The sequence below is a fragment of the Lissotriton vulgaris genome, chromosome 3_1 (genome assembly GCF_964263255.1).
Source record: "Lissotriton vulgaris chromosome 3_1, aLisVul1.2, whole genome shotgun sequence".
Lineage (NCBI taxonomy): Eukaryota > Metazoa > Chordata > Amphibia > Caudata > Salamandridae > Lissotriton > Lissotriton vulgaris.
The window spans coordinates 45,834,774-45,852,142 of record NC_141689.1 but is presented as its reverse complement, the minus strand read 5'-3'; the positions used below and the strand labels follow the sequence as shown (position 1 = coordinate 45,852,142).

At 46.3% G+C, this 17,369-nt stretch overlaps 2 protein-coding genes across 2 annotated transcripts in view; one reads left to right on the top strand and one right to left on the bottom strand.

Moving 5' to 3' along the window:
• The window catches only part of LOC147725907 (vomeronasal type-2 receptor 26-like), a 201,681-nt gene extending 184,978 nt beyond the window's left edge, over positions 1-16,703 (top strand). The window contains exons 4-5 of the mRNA XM_086963386.1: positions 3,030-3,153; positions 15,778-16,703. Of these exons, the coding sequence (XP_086819512.1) occupies positions 3,030-3,153; positions 15,778-16,703 (1,050 nt within the window). The remainder of the gene's footprint in view (positions 1-3,029; positions 3,154-15,777) is intronic.
• LOC147725908 (uncharacterized) lies at positions 7,940-11,695 on the bottom strand. The gene is made up of 2 exons (XM_086962715.1): positions 11,350-11,695; positions 7,940-8,442 (listed from the first exon to the last, which is right to left on the bottom strand). Exons 1-2 carry the CDS (start codon positions 11,693-11,695, stop codon positions 7,940-7,942), a joined length of 849 nt encoding a protein of 282 aa, XP_086818841.1.
• Positions 16,704-17,369: the final 666 nt, after the last annotated feature.

The window sequence follows — 17,369 nt, the reverse complement described above, 5'->3', positions numbered from 1 at the left end:
ATCAGATTATTGGGGAGAGGAGTTGGGTTAACGGCTAGGGCAGTCAACCTCGAATCTGGGGAACCGGGTTCGAGGCTCGGCAATGACACTGAACATCAGTGTTTCTGGGCAAATCACTTAATCTGCCCATGCCTAACAAAAATGAAGATGTCCTCAAGTAACATAACTGGTGCTATGTAAAGCGCTCTGATACCCGATACCGGGTCAAGTACGTGTTATATAAAACTCCGGGAAAAAAAAAGAAAAGATTATCACATGGATGATGTCATCAGTGATGTCATTTGAGATGTCATCAGTGATGTCATCAGTAATGTCACTGACCATGTCATGAATGATGTAATATGTGACATCATCAGCAGTGCATTGCGGGCGCACAAGATATAGTTAGCTCAACTAACTATAAATGCCAAATTTCTCAGGTTTTGTACAAGTGAAATGTCTATAACGTCCTTAAAAAAACATGCTTTTTTGCCGTCCCCCCCCAGCAGGCCTAGAGGGTCAGGGTGTTTCTACAGAGTAACTCGGTTACTGAGTCTCAAGATGGCTGCCAACACTTCCTGGTTTGGAGTTTTGACAGCCAATCAGAGTGAAGCTCGTGCCCAGGAGGGTCGCAAACCCTCCTAGCTGCTCACATATCAAAACTTTTCTTTTTCTAATTTCCCTGAAACTACTGAACAGATATACACCACTTCAAAAAAAGTGCTCTTTCTGAACCAAGACCAACCTTTTTGCCAAATTTGGTGTAACTCCGTTCAGCAGTTAGGGCTGTAGCTTTGTCTAAAGTACTTATGGAAATTAACATGGGGAAAATGCATTTTGGGACCCCCCGTTTTTCTCTGCCTTGCTCGACGAATCTCCCCGAAACTTTCAAGACAGGAGCTGAGTGGAGCGCTCCATTAGTTTAGAAAATTTTGCGAAGATTTGTCAACCGGCGCCAACGATATTGGCAAAAGAAAAAACTCTTTTTGAAAAGAAATTAGGTCCTAACTATAACTACCTACTGCTGACCACAGTGAAGGGTAATAGGACTCATGTCCAGCGCTAATAATCTCAGTTACTAGTCCTCACCAGGAAGTTATTACTCAATTCATAAATGCCATTTCCTGAGACACAAAGCACAAATAAAATAAATTACTTTTCTTTGAAAATGTCTTTATGTTTTCTTTAGATATTTCCTCCAAGCAGCACCCAGCCTCCAAAGTTGTGAATAGCTGGAAATAGCCAACATGTGTTTCGCGCTCAAATTCGCTTCTTCAGGGCTGTTACAGACAAAAATTCAGTATCAGTACATATTCAATTTAAAAAATAAAGTATGCAAAATTAGCACAACCTTAGTCCAATATAAATCTTTTCCTCTAGTATTCACATTCCTATTTAATAATACACTGAATTAACAAAAAAGGTACATAGATCATAACTTGGATACAGAAATGAGATCTTGAAAATTAGTTAGTTCAGTGCTTTCTATTTAGCAGCAAATAGTGCACCTTAGTAAACAGTTCCTATCAATAAACCTCCAGTTCTACAGCCCCCTTTAAGGTTGTAGCCACAACTGCAACATAGGGTTGTCCCCTTATTCTTCCACACAAAATGTTGTCTTCATAAATCCAAACTTAGTGTTACCAAAAAGGGGATAAATATTAAGGGGCAGATTTATGTTGAGAATGCGCTATGTTTGCGTCACGCAACAGCGGCGTAAACGTGGCGCATCCCTACGACCCATTTACAACGTGACGCATCTGGGCAGATGCGTCACGTTGTAAAGCCCTGCGCCACTTGTGGGCGTTCCGGCGCAGGGTGGGCGTTCTGGGGTAGGTGCGCCACGCAAAAGTGGCTGAGTGAAATCTATAAGATTTCACTCAGTCACTTTCAGGCCAATGCTGCGTCAAAACCCTGCGCCTGCTTGATGCAGGCGTAGGTCTTGATGCAACATTGTAAAGATGGGGCACCCCCGAGCCTTGCTGGAGCTGCGTCGCGCTTGCGTCGCAACTCCAGCAATGCGCCACCTTTACGGCACAGATGCGTCACGCATCTGTGCTGTTTTTGCCCCATGGTGCGCCGCATTGTAAATTCGGCGCACCATGGGTGGCGGAGCAGCGGCGCAAAATACCTGGGGATGCGCCAGTTATGATAAATCTGCCCTTAAGGTACCTCTTGAATAAGATCTTTATCGATCTGTGGTGCCTCAATATCCTTTAACCACGTTTGTTAGTCTGTAGCAGAAATTGGAACCAGTTACTAATTTCTGCTACTGACTAACAAATGTGGAATCGCTGTATTATGCTATGTCTTCCATTAACATTTTCGGAGGGGCAAACCTGAAATCATATCTATGAGGCCACGCAAATCCACTTTCCGTGGCATTGAATGGCGTCATAGATTTGGAGTAAGGGAAGGCAGCGCACATTGCTGCGTTGCCTTACTCTGCACTTGGGAGGCGTTCAATGGGCATTGCGGTAGGTGTTCTCAAGCAACAACCATGGAGTTGATGCTGCCCTAGATTTGCAAGACCATGTAAACCTGGGGATGTGCCAAAACCTTACTCCACCCGAGGTGAGTTGTAACAAGGAGAAATAACTTTATTTATTCCTTCTGCAGCACAGATATTAGGAGGAAAACACCTTGCAGTATTGTTTTGTGCAGAAAGGTGCCCCTTCCTGCACAAAAACAATCCTTCCAACAACACAGGCATCATGGCATCATGGTGCAAGGGTGCCTGCATTGGCGTTAGGCTGCTGAAACGGTGCCAGCACTGGAGAACAGGAAAGATATTGGATAAATGCAATGCATTCCTGTCCTTTCACTTTCACGTAGGGCAGCAGAGCAAGGTAACTTGCTGTGATGCACTGCCCCAAAAGCCCATAAAAGAGTCCTGGTGTCTTCCAGGTTCTGGCATCCATCTTCCATTAATAGTATCTCTTTGCACCTCCAGTGGGTTCTGTGCTCTGTTGTCCATTTATTGTTTATTTTTGGTCTGCAGATTCCATGTTCTATATTCTATTAATACATTCTATCTGCTCCCCCCGCAGGTTCCGCGCTCCGTCTGCAGTGAGAGTTGCCCTCCTGGATACAGAAAGGCCGCCAGAGAGGGGGAGCCCGTGTGCTGCTTTGACTGTGTTCCATGTTCACACGGAGAGGTCAGCAGTGGCACAGGTCAGTGCTGATTTTGAGAAATTGCACACAAGTTTACCAAGTAGGTTTAGACACAATGGAGACTTTTCACAAAGGTACTTTCTGCCATAGGTATTAGCTTAATGGCAAAAATAGGCCAGGTATAATTGCCAGAAATGCATACCGGAATCCTTGGCATGCGTAAATGCATTCACTCTGCCATCAGCTGGTGAAATTCACAGTAGTAAATCCTACTCATGAGGAGGGGAAGTCAGTGTTGCAAGGCATGGTTTGTACATCTGTGTGTGTGTCCCAAACTCCAATACAACCTCCTCCACCCTGGAAATGGTCGGAGATTTACTTCAGTAAAGGAAAGCACTGGGAAGGGATTGGGATCACCTCCAGATCTGCTTTGTGTGGAATTCTATATTATGTAGATTTTGGCACAGAGGTAATAGCAGCTTGAGGAGCATGGCAAGGATTTCCAGGCTGTTTATCAGGAACAGGGCTGGCCTGGAGCAAAGGCGAGCTGGGTTCAGTCTCGGGCTGCCAGTACCCTGAGGGGTGCAGCAGGGAGCTGTCTGACTTACTGTCATGCAAACAGCAGCTTGTACACCCCACTTGGTCTCAAGTGGGTCCTGTTAAAGACTTTGCAAATAGTCCTTAATGTACCTCAGCATAATTGTTAGCACTCCATCAACCTTCTGCCCTCCTCCCAATCGACTCACACCTCCTGCTGTCACATCGCAACGACCTCCCTCACTTCCACAACAAACACCAAATTGTCTTCACACCCAAGGCCAAGTCCTAGTCAATCCGACTTCGGGCCAACCCTGATCAAGAATGTTCATGAAAAAAAGAAAATAATAATTTAAACTATGTTGCCACACAGATGTAAATCTCTGTATGTTCTTGGAGGTTTCTTTCCTTAAAAGATCCCAACAAATTCCGTTCTGCCTTCTTCATGAAAGGATTGCTTTTTTTTTAAGAAAAGGGGACCAGTGTGGAAAAGAGTGGCATGAACTTTGTGACTCCAAGTAATTGAGGTACATTTAATGACAAAGATCTGTCTTGGGCTTTCCTTTCAATTTAACTCCACATGTAGACTGTCTCCTTGCAGTCAGTCTGCACTTTTTCATCACAAAATAATGGGGCATAATTTCAAGGATCTATTGCTGAGTTATCAGCACTTTATTTCAGCCAAAGTTGCGATAACATCATCGCCCCATTCACAAGCTGGTGCTAACATCTGATACCACCAGTTTACCTGCGATAGCAGCTGCAAAGAACATCACCACAGATTACCCTGGCAACTATCTCTAAAAAGATGCAAAGAAGGCGTTCCCGAGCAAAAAGCTGCGACAACACCAAGTCACAACATTCTCAATGACCAGCCAGATATACGATAAGATCACAAAACAGACGATAAGGCGGGTTAGCAGCAGGAAACTAACACCTGCTCTGACCTGGTGCAAAGTCGAACTACAACCTGCACCAGAAAAGGGAGACCAGCCCAGAGCCTCACCTGAAGAACAACAGATGCCATGGAGCCAACGATCAGGCAGCTCGGAGCCCCAAGAGGGCCACAAAACCCACCGCCATCCACCCCCGGGGCCCTGTCCCGGGCACCCCCCACCTCCCCAGGCCAAAAGATTGCACATCAATGTCACAAAATCATGAACAAAATCATTCGCCTGATGCCACAGAATTACAACAACATGTCATGTGAGTACAGAAAAAGCAGAATCAATCATTCACCATTGAAAGTCCCAAAATAATATCACAATCAAATTTGTCTCAAAACAACCATTTGGAATAGTCATGGCAGGTCATCCCTGGACAATCTGTAAGTGACAGCCTGTAAGACAATATCCAAGATAAGAAGGTGTGTCAGGCACTCATCGAAGGACAGAGAGAGAGAGAGAGAGAGAGAGAGAGAGAGAGAGAGACTGAACAAGGAGCGCAAGGACAATCGGGCCCTTGGCTCATACATGCCAACTGTTGCGTGTATTTCACAATTGGTGCACCCTAATCTAAGGCCTGGCATCTATTTCAGCGCGAAGGCCACATCACATTTCAGAAATGCAAGCAGTAGTCAGACTAAAATTAGGCATGAAAGCGCCTTTGTCTCAATACACAAGGCAGAAGGAAATCCGAACTTGATACCATACCAGACTTTTACGACTCCCACACCACAAACTGCGCTAATGAAAGACCAACGTATCCACACCACACTAACAATAGTCCCTGCTCGAGCTATACCTGTATGGGATGCCCCTGACACATTGGTAAAAAACAACCCTTATGTCCAAATATTGACCACTCATATGACTCATTGCTCCGAGCTGTGGCATATTGTCCACCGAATTGCCACCAGTCTGAGGAGTGTCGGTGGTACGAGACCAACAAACGCAATGGCAGGCAATCCTGGGCACATGCACAACACCTGTCACGTGGAACTGTACCGTGCATGAATGCTGCATCTGTTGGGAGCTCTGCCAATGGCAGTTTTGCGAATTAGTTACCGTCTGAGTTTCCGGCTTGCATACGTCACATGCGTCTAGCCCTGGTTCCAGTGTTGATCATGCACATTCGAGTGGCCCATGGGTGTCTGCCTATCCAACCCAACGATAGCTGAACTGGATTATGACGTGTGTGCGCCCCCTGTTGGCCCACAATCAGGAGTGCAACCGGGATAGCCGTGCATGAGATGTCCTGATCTGTGGCATATGTGCTCGCAGTAGTGGATAGGAGATTGCACAAGTCATCGTGTGAAGTGACCACATTGAGGCGCTCCCCTATTGGGCTGTGTTGTGGATTGGTATAACTGCGTGGACAGAGCACATCCGTCTGCACCAGTTATTGGATTAGCTCTCCCTCGTCTTCCTCGAACTCAAGAAGGACATAACTCTGGAACTGATTGCCTATGAAGCTGCGCTCGCATTCATGGACGAGTAACTACCTTCCTGCAGCCACAACTGATTGACACGAGAGCACAGATCCCAATACCGTGTTGCATCATGGAGGAATGGACACATATCCCAGAACAACAGTGGACATGTCTGCATTCGCCTGGACTCAGAATACATGTCTGTGCACCTATGCGTGTTTTCACACACCTGTGCAAGGTGATGCAGCCCCATGGGCGTAGCTGCACAGCGTCGTTTGGCAGCGTTCCTAATTCTGACATACTTCTGGAGGGCGACTACAGACATGGCAATGTAGCATGACATGTGACCTTGTTGGTCCCTTTCACCTGTTCACTGTCAGCATAGCACACAGTCGGCGTAGTCTGGTAGTACAGCTCCATGCAGATCCCATGGGCTATGAGTCGTGTCCCCTGGCACGGGGCAATGAGCAGATGCCAAACATCACATGACTCGACCAGCAAGGCAAGGTGGGCTGAGACCATTGCCATCCGTAAGGATATGTGTTCATTTTTCCCTCACCATTTCTTGCACCTCGACATGTTCCCATTCTGACTGAAAGTGTCTTAAGCATTTGTCTGCCTGTCGTGGCCCATTCCCTGCCTGTACTGACACGCACATGCTAATAAAGTCTACGCAACCTCACCAGTGTACAACTGTGATGAGTGTTGATTAGTATGACAAACGTGTGCCTCAATGAGCATTGTCCGTACACAGGGAGGGATATACTGCCGCACATACATTTGTGGTGAATCCCTATTGGCAGCTCCACCTCTGTGTGCCAGACATTGTGTTTCGGATAGTTGCTGGTAGACCTGTGCTCTTACGTGTCTTCAGCAAATGAGAGTATAGTGTCCAGCTTCTTGCCATGTGGATCAATGTGATCCATTAAAACAGCTTGTGTCCACACTGATGTGTGTGAGTAGGTCATGCGAAGAGATGTTCTGTAGCCACATTCGATGGGGATACTACTTCAGGCGTGCTACTGATTTTGACATTTCTACACACATCCCTATATAATACATGGATGTGGGGCTATGTTGGGTGATTACAAGATTGTTGTTCATGTGCAATGAGGCCACAGCTGGTTCACACCTTCACACTCATCCAATTGACCATGTGAGTCAGGGTCAAACATGCTCATTGATGACATTTACCAGGGTGTACCTTTTTGTGCAATCAATGTCCCTACACTCATCCATACTTGTAAACGTGACAGAACATAGACATAACACATCTGTGTGATTTGGAATGTTTTGTTCACATACTGGTGAGTGTCGGAGCTGGTGCGGTACATGGCCAGTTCAAGCCCACATAACGTGGTTGCCCAGTAGTGGGCCAACCAGAGTCCTTGGGGGAATGCAAAGTTAATATGAAGAGGAAGAGTTCAGTCTGCAGCCAGATTGATGTGTCATTGGTACCAGAGCAGATATGGCAGGCCATGTTGGGGTCCAGGTGAATGTCGCACAGTGTTTCGGGAGACAGTGAGAGATGTTGTTCCAGGGCATGATGAATAGGGCTGAACCAGGCAGGAACAGGCCATGTGGTGGGTAAAGATGCTCCTACCTCCTTCCTCAAACAGTCATTACCCTCCACAGCTTACTACTCTGAGATGTCTTCTGTGTCCGGTGTATGTGGTGGTGTTATGGATGCATCACTGTGGGCCACTGACACATCAGGGTGCAAAGGTAATAGGGCTGCATCACTGTGTGCCAATGACACATCAGGGGCAGAGATGTGTGTGTCCAGGTTCCTGCAGCAGTAATCTGTGACAGGCCTAGTGGCAGCAATGGCAAGATGAGGATCTGCAAGGCATGGAAGATCCCAGCTACATCTTGCTGGTGTTCATCCTTGGCAGCCCTACTTCGAGCCTGCATTGCCTCCATGGTCTCCATTGTCCTCTACATATGTGCCAACTCTGTGCCGTCATCGCTGGAGCCTGTCTGACTAGACAGTTCTTGTATCCGAGTAATGGCCCCAGCGATGTCACCCAAAGATTGTTGGTGAGCATGGTGCGGACAGTGGGTGTCCATTAGGGACTGTAAGTGGTCCCTGATAGGACTCAAACACTCATGTATGGCATGAAGTTTGGCTGTCATGAGTTCGAACCCCACCCGCAGCTGATCAGCCATCTTCTCCTGCCACCCTAACACACGGTGTTGGAATTCCATGTGTTGGTTGTGGGAGTCCTGTGAGCCAGCCCTGGTGGTTTGAGCTTCCGGCTGTGTGGTCTGTGCAAGATGTGGGGTCACTGTGATGCAGCTGGGCTGCCCTGCTCCTGGGGGTGGGGTGGGGAGGCTATCCATGAGCCATTGGAGGGTGTCTGGGCAAATGTGTAGGGTGTCCTCTTCATCATCACTGGAGAAATGTGTGGTCTGCTCTGCAGGAGGTGTTGATTGTCCCTCTGCAATGTAACGGGGAGATGCAGGTTAACAGTGTGTTCAATGTATGTTCACTCATTGGAGATGTTTACATTCAGACTGCATGGCAATGTACATTTTGACAGTTTTAGTGAAGCTGGCCATTTGATGGGAAACAGTGAACATTTCTACTACAAAAGGGATGTGTGGTTGTAATCGTACATTATCATCTCACAGTGTCATGCAATGCCAGATGTGATTGGCCAGTTTCCACACACGAGCGGCACCAGTTGTGTCCTCTGTCCTGTGGTGTAAGGGTTGCACTTTGTACGACATTGTTGTCAATGTTGATGTACTGTGATTGATATGTGTGTGTGCTGCATTGTTGGCGGGTCGCCCCTGCAGCTCTCATTTAGGGGCCCTTATCCCTTTGAGATGGTGGGCCTTTGACTTTTGTACTTTTTGGGTGCTGGGATGTTTGCGATTTGGGTCATTTTTGATCTTGGACATATTTTGTACTCTTGTACATTGTTTGTCTGCAGATGTGTTTTTGATGTCATGAGTTGTAGGTGCACTTGGATGCGTCAGAGTGTGACCTGCTCCTTTACAAATGTGGTTCACACTCAGCCACCTCAAAGTCGTCTCGTGCACTGTTGGACTTGGCCCCTTTTCCCCAAATTTTTTGCTTTCACCCCCCAACATGTAAGATGTCTCCCCCATGGTAAAGGTTACTGAATGGGCCATGTGAGGTATGAGAAGCCCTGTGTAATGTTAAATGCAATGCAACAGTGTGTACATTTACTTTCCCCCATTGTAAACATGTACCCTGGTGAAATGCTGCATTTGTGTTTTCCATTTGAAATGGCTGGCATTGCTGTGCGTTGTGCCACCTGACTGCAGAAGGTTAGAAGTCTAGTTGTTAGGTACCCAGCCACCCCTGCATTTGGAGGGAAAGCCTGGCACCCAGGGTGCTCTACTCCTCCCCCTGAGCCAGTTAGAACTAGTTTGCCTGTCTGAGTTGGGTTAGCGGTCTAGTTGTCTGGTACCCAGCAATCCCAGCATTTGGAGGGACCTTCTAGAAGCTTCCAGCCTTTCTGGTACAGGGAGAGCAGTAGAGATGTGATGAGCAGAGACAGAGCACGGACATGAATGTGAGGGGACCTGCTGTCAGGGGATGCCGCCACTTGGGCCCGTGTGCTGGGTCCTGCACCCATCTAGGACCCCCCTACTGTCCACAGGGATTGTGAAGCCCCACTTCAGGAGTTCAGGCTGCTGTGTAGGAGGAGGGCCACGCTGCAGTGGGGATGGTGAATGCCTACCACCCTGTTTTGATGATGCCCCCACTACCTGCTGACCTGGCCCAGTAGTGCCTACTGCTCTGTCCCCCGATCCCCTGAAGACGGAGGGCCCCCCTAGGTCCCTGAAGCTGCCGGGACCCTGCGCCACGCAAGCGCTGTGCAAAGAAGCGCCTAGAAGGGAAGGAGCATCTTAGACCCCCCCAGGAGGTGAGGAGTGTTACCCCGGGACTTGCTGCTGGGACTGTCCGCCCCCCTTGCGCTGTGTGCCTGGAAGTGCTGGCCTGCAGAAGACTGCTTGTGTCCCAAGAACGCTGTGACCAAGACTGCCCTGCTGATTGCCTGCCAAGCGCTATAATCTGGGAAGCGCTGGCCTGTTAAAGAACTGAATTGCTGAGTGCCTGCTAAGCGCTATAATAGTGAAAGCACTGTGCTGCAGAAGCCCTGGGTGGTCTTACACTGCCTGAACTGTACTGACTGCTCCTAGCCTGAGCACTGTCAGCGCTGTTGTGACTGCCCCCAAAGCGCCGCTGTGTACTCTAAGCACTGTACCTGCTGAGTGCCGTGTTGGGAGGATTGTGCCCTCAAGGAGCTGTGGCGCCTGTATGCAGAGTTGTTCAAGGAGGGAGCCTACCCCTCATTGCCCACGGAGCTAGTGTTTGGCTGCCACGGAGGCCGTCCTGCCCCCTGGAGACTGTAGTCGGGCCCCGTTGGCCCCTGGTAAACTGAAGCGGCCCGAAAGGAACTGAGGCTCCTGAGCTGGGCATCAATAGAACAAATGCCTAGGGTTGATGAATTAAATGGTGTCCTCGCATCGAGGAGGATGCCCTATGCCCTGAGTTATGCCTAGTGGTTGCATGCCCCCAGGTTCATCTTCAGTACACCCCTGAGGTATAGGGAGATATATGCCCCAGGTGCTGATGTTGAGGTCCCTTGTTAAAGGTGTTTTAGGCCTGACAGGTTTCAGATTTACCTCCTGTTGGTAACGCTGTTGATGCCATTCATATTTGCACAGTGCTGCTGGACTAAGGAGTTTATCCACAAGGGGCTTCCATGACTAATGCATATCTTTATGCAGAGGGCTGTTATCAGCAGACTAATGTTACCCCTGAGGTTAATATTTTACGCCTATTGATTGCTTGTATGCGGATTCCATGCATGAGGGGTATTCACGCCTAATGATTTATTTTACGCCTACAGCTTACTTCTAGGATAAGGTCTGAGTTTGCCCTGCAATATTGATCCTTTGCTTTACACATGTCCTCTGAAGTTTGGCCTTCCTGCTCTGCTCCATGCTACCCCCTGTAGAATTGGTAACCCCATTTCTAACATGCACCAGGGCATGTATTGTGACTGCAGCCATGCTATCTGTCATGCAGTGTCACTTGCATTGTCCGTGTGGGTCACAGAGCTGCTGCTTTTCTGCATTCTGCACATGTGCATGGGTAGATTGTGGCATGTGGAGGGGGGTCCATTTATACACTTTGTGGACGGAGGCCTACCTGGACTTTCTATGTGTGCTGTAGTGTAGTGTGCCAAGGGTATCAGGAACATGTTCAACACTCATTGTGGGTATGCAGAGTGCTGCATATGATTGTGCATGTGTGTCATTGTGGCCATCTCCCCACGTCCCCCAAGTACCTGGTCATTTCTCACCCTGTTGGGTCAGGTCATATCGAGCTGTGTCCAGACCCCCAACTCCTTGCACCGTCTCCACACTGATGACTGTGGCCACCATTTCCTCCAGCTCATCCAGCTCCTCCTGTGGTGCAGGACTCCCACCTCCAGTCGCCTTTGCTGCCTTTCTATTGGCACCGAGTTTCTCCTTGGTTTGGCGGCGCACTTCATGCCAGCGCCTCTTGACCTCCTCCATTGACCTCCTCGATACTCTGACTCCTTTCACGTTGGTGACGATGGACTGCCAGTTTTCTGTTTGTGTTGCCAATGATGCAGTAGAGGTGATGAACTGTTGTTGGTAGTGTTCTATCACCTCTGTGACCATGATCTGGTCCTCCTGCGGACTGAACCCAGTCTTCCTCTTCCTTTTCTCCTTGCCATTCCCTGAATACGGGGTTCCTGGCTGATCCTCCGTGGGGCTTGTGGGGTTCGGGTTGTCCTCTGCACTCGGTCCGGGTGCATCCATGGTGCTACACAGATTGATTTGGTTTTGGTGTGTTTTTGTTGTTGTTTTTGTAGTGCATTTTCCCGCATGACGTATGGGAATTGCAGGCCTGTCGCTGGTTGTCGCTGATTTTTTTGTATCGCGTTTCGGGGCATTGCAACTTTTTTCACGTTGGTGTTTCGCATTTTTGCCAAGACGCCCTGGTTTTAGAGTGGTCATTTGACTCGTTATCATGGGACGATAGTATGGTGCTGCCAGCTTGAGAATACCACGTTAACACAGAGTTAGTTTCCTGCGATAGACTGCATTGTAAAGAATTGCGATAAGCTAATTTTGTGATGGTTATCACACGTTCTTGAGAATATCCCCCTATGTTTTGCATTGGAAAAATGCTCCCCCTTCTTCCACACATGTCAAAGATGTTGGTGGTCCAGGTGTCAGGAATCCAGGCAAAAGAAAAAACCATATGTACCAGATAGTAGGGGCAGTGTCATGGAACAGGAAGAAGAGGAGCCCCAGTGTCTACCGTTCCCAGAGGGAGCTTAAAAATTTGTCATGGACTGGGTTGGTGGGATTGCGGTTTTCTAAGATGGCCATCACTAACTTTCAAAAGTTAGCGCTCCACTCTTCCTGGTCGGAGCACGAGGACTAGAGAACATTGTAAGGCTTGTGCGCACCCTCCCAACTGCACACTTCACCTAATCCAGTCAGGAGAGTAGCAGTGTTTCTTTGTTCCTGTGTACCTAAGATGGACTAATGTAGTTTAGTGTTCATTGTGCATGGTCATCGGCAGTGATAGCGTTCCGTCACTCTTCAGATGTGTTTTCTGCTTTAAAGAGGAGTCTACAGAAGAAAAAGAAACAAGATGAAAACCAAAGAGGTTACTATCCGTTTTGCTCATTTCCTGATAATTCCAAGTAGCAGATTGATACTTACTGTATCTTCACAGCATCTCCCTGTGCAGTCATGGAAGTACCTGAGAAAAGGGAATAGAATTATTGCTTTAGTCTATTGAACATGTTTTCACTACAAGTCAAGGAAATAAATGTTTGATAATATCATTAGAAAGGTTACCTAATATAACTTACTTGAAGTAGTAGAAGGATATTATTTTCTCCTGAATAGTATTCCATTATCACTCTTTAAGGACTAAAAAAGCTATACTTAGGAGATACTTCCTTTACATAATCGAATTACATACAAATAGAAGGGAAGCAATAGCCAGTGTCATTAAGGGTATGTTTATCATAAGAGTAAAATACTTAAGTCAGGCTTCAGTAATGTGTCCATTTGTTTTGCAGTGTTATATCCATGTCTTCTGTGCGAAGAAGTTCTAGAAGTAGCGGTAGAAGTAGAAGAAACCTTAAGGAAAAGATGGGGTGCTCTCTTCTCTATCCCCATCCCCTTTCTCCCCTGAGAGATCCTTTACTCCCCTTTGAAGTTCTCTATTGGGGTGTGGAGAGGATCTCAGAGAAGCATTGGGAAAAGGCTTCATTCTGCTCCTGTGAAGTTTTCAGGAACTTCAAGCAAGACTCTGACACCAGGCCATCATCCTCTCTCGCCTGGACTATGGCAACTCTCTTTACCTGGGAGTTCCAAAGACCACAATAAGAAAATTACAGGTGGTACAGAATTCAGCCGCTAGGATTCTATGTAACCTACCTAGACATCAATCCGCTCAACTAGCTCTTACCTCCCTTCAATGGCTCTCGGTGGGCGAAAGGACACCATTTAAATCCCTCTGTATTAGTAGAAAATCGTTATTCAGTTTTACAAAAACCATAAAAGCACAATGAATATTACATAGATTTACAATAATTTTCTGTCAATTATTTATTCATAATAACAAAAAAAACTATCAGTTAAAATAATACAAGTAATAGACCTAGTGGTACGGTGCGTACACTGCGATCTTGGGGTGTACGCACCATACCACGCGATCGCAGGGTGTACGCACCGTACACCCAGCGAACATGGGGTACGGTGCGTACACCCCAAGATCGCGGGGTACGGTGCGTACACCACAACATCACAGGGGTACGCACCGTACCCCCTGCGATCTTGGGGTGTACGCACCTTACCCGGGGGGGGGCGTTCCATACCTGTTTCGGGGTAGACTCTGCTTTTACGGCTGTTTTCAGCTCCCGTAGAAAAAGGGTCGTACGGTGCGTACCCAACACGAATCGTACTTGCCGGGTCGGAAAAAGCAGCCGCGAACCATACAGATGTAGCGTACAGCGGGTTCCGAGGGAGATTCATGCGGGGATTTGATTTGTGCGGTCTCTGTACAATTCGTATGGAGTCCAGCTCCTGGTACGAATCGTACTTCGTCGTACGTACGTATGCGGGACGTTGCAGGGTACGATTCATACGGGAAAAACGTTCCAAGCGGCTTTTCAGAGCGTTTTTTCCCGAATCGGAATCGACCCCAAAGTGTTTCCTGTCTGTATTTATTTTTAAAAGTGGAAAAATACATACAATTGTGCTTCTTGTGTGTGACTCTCCATGCTGTTTTTCGTGATTTCTAGGACAATGGCAGAGCATATTGGCAGCATGGAAACTTAAACATAGGTGGAGATTTCCGTAAATGCAGGTGTATGGTAACATATATTTGTATTACAATGCTCATATTTACCTGTAAGTGTAGTGTTTTGCTATATTTGGCTGCTTAAGTTACTAAAATGTGACAGGCAGCAAAGTATGAGTGCATGTTTATCAGTTATATAAATGTGGAAATATAACATTGTATGCCTCCATATATTCGCCAAACAAAAAATAAATATGGATAAATACTAATTAGATGGGCCAAAAATAAATATGGAGAAATAGTGACATAAATGTTAAAAAAAATAATTACCATAAAACCGCGAGCGCTAAATATAGGTTACCACAGGCCAATGCAGCCCATAATCATTTACGTTATTTTATAAGGAGTTTCATTTTCCTAGTGCTTAATCTCCAGGCATACAGCAAGTATCTGTACAAGAAACAGATCACTTCTGAGGATTTGGATATTATCTTTTAAGCGTTTAACTGATAAAATGCAACATATTGTAATTAACCAGGTTTTTCTGATCTCAATAAACTCGGGACAAAAAAAACAAGAAATGTTCTTCATTTTCATGCATGGCCATACATGAGGGACAAATGTGAGTGATATTAACGCCTTTCTATTTACTACAAAATTCCTTTACTGGCCAAATACTGTATCTTAAATTTAAAAACAGGGATTTCGCTAACGGAGGTTCTTTGATATTCATAAACTCATCTTGTTGCATATAATCCTTAAAATCCAGAAATCTCCTAGTTAGCTCCCTGGTACTTTCACCAATTAGCCATGACTTGTTAATATGGTCCAAGGATTGCCTTTTTAGCTCAATCATGGATTTTCTTTCAATAATCTCCGAGTTAATCCGGAGCTCGCCCAAACCCAGTTTAAACATCCAGCTCTTTATGTGCTTTAACCACTCCCTTTGGTGTCTAAAGCCATCACATTAAGCAATGAATGAATATCTCAGGGAAAGTGGAGAATTATTTGACCATACTTGTATCTAGAAGGCGAGGGGCCTAAAGGCAATCACATGTGCTAAATTTCGTAAAACCCAAATCCAACCAGATTGGGAGATTATTCCAGAATATAGAGCCAAGTATCTTAGAGGTCGTCCCTCTGGAATGGGCTTTGTTGTAAAGGTAACCAGCCTCATAGAAACATCTTGTGGAATATGACATGGGAGGGCATTACACAGTAAGATTGAAACAACGTGGCAAGAGGCCTCCTGCACAATACACAGGATATCTGTCTGCTGCTTATGTGAAGCCAATATGCTGAAGGTGTTTGCACAAATCATTCCAATATTTGCCATAAATGAAATGTAATGGTGCTTACCAAAACTTTTTTATGAGCTTGCCCTTTGATGCCAGTCTTACATTTTACTAATCCTACACTATCCTTTCTTTTACAGCAACTGTTAAATGTTTAAAGTGTCCGGAGAGCCAGTGGCCCAACGATAGACGTGATCAATGTATCCAAAAAGTGTTTGAGTATCTAAGTTATGGCGAAGCTCTGGGACAAACACTCACCATTGCTGCCTCCCTCCTGGCCTTCTTCACTATGTGTGTCTTGGGGATCTTTATCAGGTACAGACACACTCCAATCGTGAAAGCAAACAATCGTGGCCTCAGCTACCTGCTCCTCCTTGCGCTCATATTCTGCTTTCTCTGCTCTTTCCTCTTCATTGGCCAACCCAGGACAATCACCTGCATGCTTCGACAAACTATCCTTGGAGTTATTTTTTCCATCAGTGTCTCCTGTGTTCTTGCTAAGACTATTCTTGTTGTTCTTGCCTTCAAGGCAACAAATCCATGTAGTTCTGCGAGGAAGTGGCTTGGACCAAAGACACCAACCTGCATCGTGTTCTTCTGTTCACTGGTTCAGGCTGTTATCTGCAGTGTTTGGCTGGTGAAGTCTCCTCCATTTCCTGAAATGAACATGAAGTCGTACAATGAGAAGATAATCTTTGAGTGTAACGAGGGTGATGCCATCTTCTTCTACTGCATGCTGGGATACATGGGTCTCTTGGCCACAGTCAGCTTTATAGTGGCCTTTCTCGCAAGGAATCTGCCTGGAAGCTTCAACGAGGCCAAGCTGATCACCTTCAGTATGCTGGTGTTTGTCAGTGTGTGGATCTCCTTCATTCCGGCATACCTGAGCACCCGGGGGAAGTACATGGTGGCCGTGGAGGTGTTTGCCAACCTGTGCTCCAGTGCTGGGCTGGTCAGCTGTATATTCCTTCCAAAGTGTTATATCATTCTAGTTAGATCTGATCGTAATACCAGAGAACACCTGGTTAGAAAATCACAATTAGTTAATAAAAAAAAAGAATGTTAATGAACATGATCACTGGTACTGATTTGTTAAACGGCAAGCATCTGAAATGAAAAGAGATAGTTAAGGAAGGGACTTCCCCATGAAATGAAGAATGCTTGTTTGCATTCACTCTTGTGGGATAAAGTTGGATTTTTTGTAAAAACATGCACGTTCCAGCATTCAAATTCGAGTCTAACATTCTCTTCAGGCTCTTCCATCTTCGACCACTATGCATCTTTTTATTTACACCGCCATTGAATGCAGATCATTGGGGGTTGTGCCACTTCTATGGCAAAGCCACAATGCAAGCTCCATTTTGGCATATACTAAGCCACAAAAAGTCCTTTCGCGTCAGGGAGGCGTTACATGGGTGAGCATGGGTGTTGTCATGCATCCATACATGGATTTTGGCAAAATTCCATATTTACAAGGACTTGAAAACCTGGGAATGCATCTAAAAGCTATGCCTGAAGTAGGAGTAACATGGAGAAATACCTGTATTTCTCCTCATTCCTTCCTCTTTCTCTGTGTGTTGCATTTTGCAGCATGCATAGAAAGAGGAAAATGCTTTCAAAGATTACTTCTGCAGGAAGGTGTCCAGTCCTTCACAAAAACTATTTTGCCTGTGCCTGTGTTGGCCCTATGCAGCACTCAAGAAAAGAGAGAGGTGAAGAGCATCATATCTTT

Coding starts and splice junctions, on each gene's coding strand:
- LOC147725908 (XM_086962715.1), bottom strand. CDS start 11,695: ATGGTCACAGAGGTGATAGAACACTACCAACAACAGTTCATCACCTCT. Junction 8,443..11,349: donor ATATGACCTGACCCAACAGG/GTGAGAAATGAC, acceptor GTTACATTGCAG/AGGGACAATCAACACCTCCT.